Source organism: Cryptomeria japonica, unplaced genomic scaffold (genome assembly GCF_030272615.1).
Source record: "Cryptomeria japonica unplaced genomic scaffold, Sugi_1.0 HiC_scaffold_698, whole genome shotgun sequence".
In the NCBI taxonomy this organism is placed as follows: Eukaryota; Viridiplantae; Streptophyta; class Pinopsida; order Cupressales; family Cupressaceae; genus Cryptomeria; species Cryptomeria japonica.
Window position 1 is genome coordinate 63,366 of NW_026729486.1, and position 2,483 is coordinate 65,848.

General features: G+C 36.6%; 1 protein-coding gene across 1 annotated transcript; it reads right to left on the reverse strand.

Annotated features, from left to right (window-relative positions):
- Positions 1-1,759: 1,759 nt before the first annotated feature.
- LOC131027303 (DELLA protein RGL1-like) lies at positions 1,760-2,374 on the reverse strand. Its single transcript, XM_057957319.2, has one exon. It carries the CDS (start codon positions 2,372-2,374, stop codon positions 1,760-1,762), a length of 615 nt encoding a protein of 204 aa, XP_057813302.2.
- Positions 2,375-2,483: the final 109 nt, after the last annotated feature.

The window sequence follows — 2,483 nt, forward strand, 5'->3', positions numbered from 1 at the left end:
GATACATGGTTCATCAATATATTAAACCAAATAGTTTCTTGGGGTGTCAAGTACCACTGATCATGCACCCCTTACACAAACTTAGATAGAATACACACTTCTATTTTGCCTTTAAATATTTTTCTGAAAAGAAACAAACTCATCAACTATGCCCATTCACAAATAATACTATCGGAGATCACAACAATGCTTTAATGATGCACAAATCATCCCACCTTCAAGCTCCATGACATCACTTTGCACACATTTGCAACACCTATCCATGTTTGGACAATGACATAGCCTTCAGATTTAGAGACACAAATTTTCTCATCACCGACCAAAAAATTTTGCATATTTGATCAAAATACTTCAACATCTTCAAATAGCACTACTTCACCATCAGACCCTCACCAAATTGAGCTGCAAAAAGAAAAAACACCAGCCCCAATCTTTAACACCATCACTGTCCTTGGCAATACACTAACTTTGTAAACTAGAGCACATTACACTATTTTAGAAATACTGGGCAAGAGACTAGTTACTTATTATCAGAAGTATTGTAGGGTTCTCTGGGAAGGCAGGCTAGGCCCTATGGGTTCTAATTTGACAGAGAGAGCACTACAAAACACAGACACAGGGATAAACATAGAGACAAACCAATGCACATCATTTTACTGCTAGACCACAACCCAACTAACTCAAAAACACTAATATTACTAAATGATCTCTCTCTCATTGAAATAAGTTCTTGGATAATGCCCACTCAATATTGGATATGCCTTGAGTAGAGCAATGTGGTAAGGAACCCATGGCAAGACTTACAAGCACAGTTATATCCCTCGGCCTTGCGAACCCCAATCTATCACTTGTCTCCTCCTAGATGGTATCTTCTTCAAGAGGCAACACTCTACTTTAGTTTTGGCTTGATTTCAAACAACATAAAATCTGAGAACTACAAAATGAAAATCATTAGCAACTAACACACTGACTTGGACAACAGCATTATCTTTCTTCTCCACTGCTTCTTCTAGAACGGGCAAACATTATGGTAGATCCATTAAATTCTTCCAACAAGTAGGCACAGGCATAGGAACATGCTATGCTCTGATACCATGATAAAAATAGCAGAAACATAGAAATACAGAGGAGAAGAGACAGGAGAGAAACCCATAAATGGGCTCTACTAAACACAGACCCTTACAATTGAATTTATAAGAAGATACATAGAAGAATCTGGATAAGAGTTAGTTACAAACTTAATGATGGGCAGTTGAAATAGTGGACTCAAGTCTCTAGAAGTCATTCGGTGGAGGAATTTTCTGGAAGAGAGAAGTTTCTAGGAAGATCTAGAGGATAATTAATTTATCTGCCAATAATTAATATTTATAAATAATATTGATAATCATCTCTATATATAAAAAACAACTACACATTTACTACATAAAATATCGTTTCTTTCTTCTAAATAAAAATACTTTGTACCATCATGAGCATTATTATTATTAACGATGATAATGTTGCTATTGATCATGCTATCTACGTATAAAACGATAACAAAATATGAAACAAATAAACAAAGTTATAAGTTAAACTAGAATACTAATAAAGAATGTTGAAGCCTATAAATCTTGGACTAACTCATATATATTATAATATTAAAAACAGTTGGACATTTCTGTAATATATGCTGTTGTATTTATTGTATAGACGGGAAGGGATAGATAGAGTCATTGGGATAATAGAAAATGGCTTTCTTGAAAGCTTTCTAACCGATGCGTTATTTTTTACAAGCCCATATAGACAGTGTGTGCAACGGCCTTCCTTTCCACCCTACGCTCATAGCAGATCCATTCGACTCAATAGTAAAACTTTCTGCATTAACGTATTGCTTGAGCAATAATCTTGCTTGACACCAAGCCTGATAGCTGAATTTCTTTTCTCTAAATCCAGCCCATGTAAAGAAAGACCTCCAAATATCCATTTTGACGTGTCTCACCCTCCTGTCCTCTCCCTCACAGGCTATCATACTTCTTATTTGACTCCCACAACAGACTTCTTCAAACTTGACCCTTTTCAAATCGTTTCTGTCCGGCAGCATAGCCTCCAAACAATCAAAGTAAGCGCCGTAATAGAAGAGCGCCTCAACAAACCGATCTGCAAAAAAGGGGGAATTATGCTGCCCTTCTACTTCCGAACTCAGCAAAACGCGGGGATTTAATTTCCTGATAACATTAACAGTATTTCCTAGAAGAGTAGGGTCATATAACAAAGTTTTGAAAACAGTAGGAGCATTCACTGCCACGAACTCACCTGCCTGAACATTAAATAAATCTTCGTTAATCTCCTCAAACTTTGAGATCTTGACGGAACAGAAGGAAAAGCTAATGCCCATAGCTCTAGCGAACACTGTAAGCCTTCTTCCACTGTCTTCTAGGTCATCGGAATTCACTCCAACTGCTGTGATCTTTAGATGCTTAACAGAAGAAGAAGAAGAATGTTTT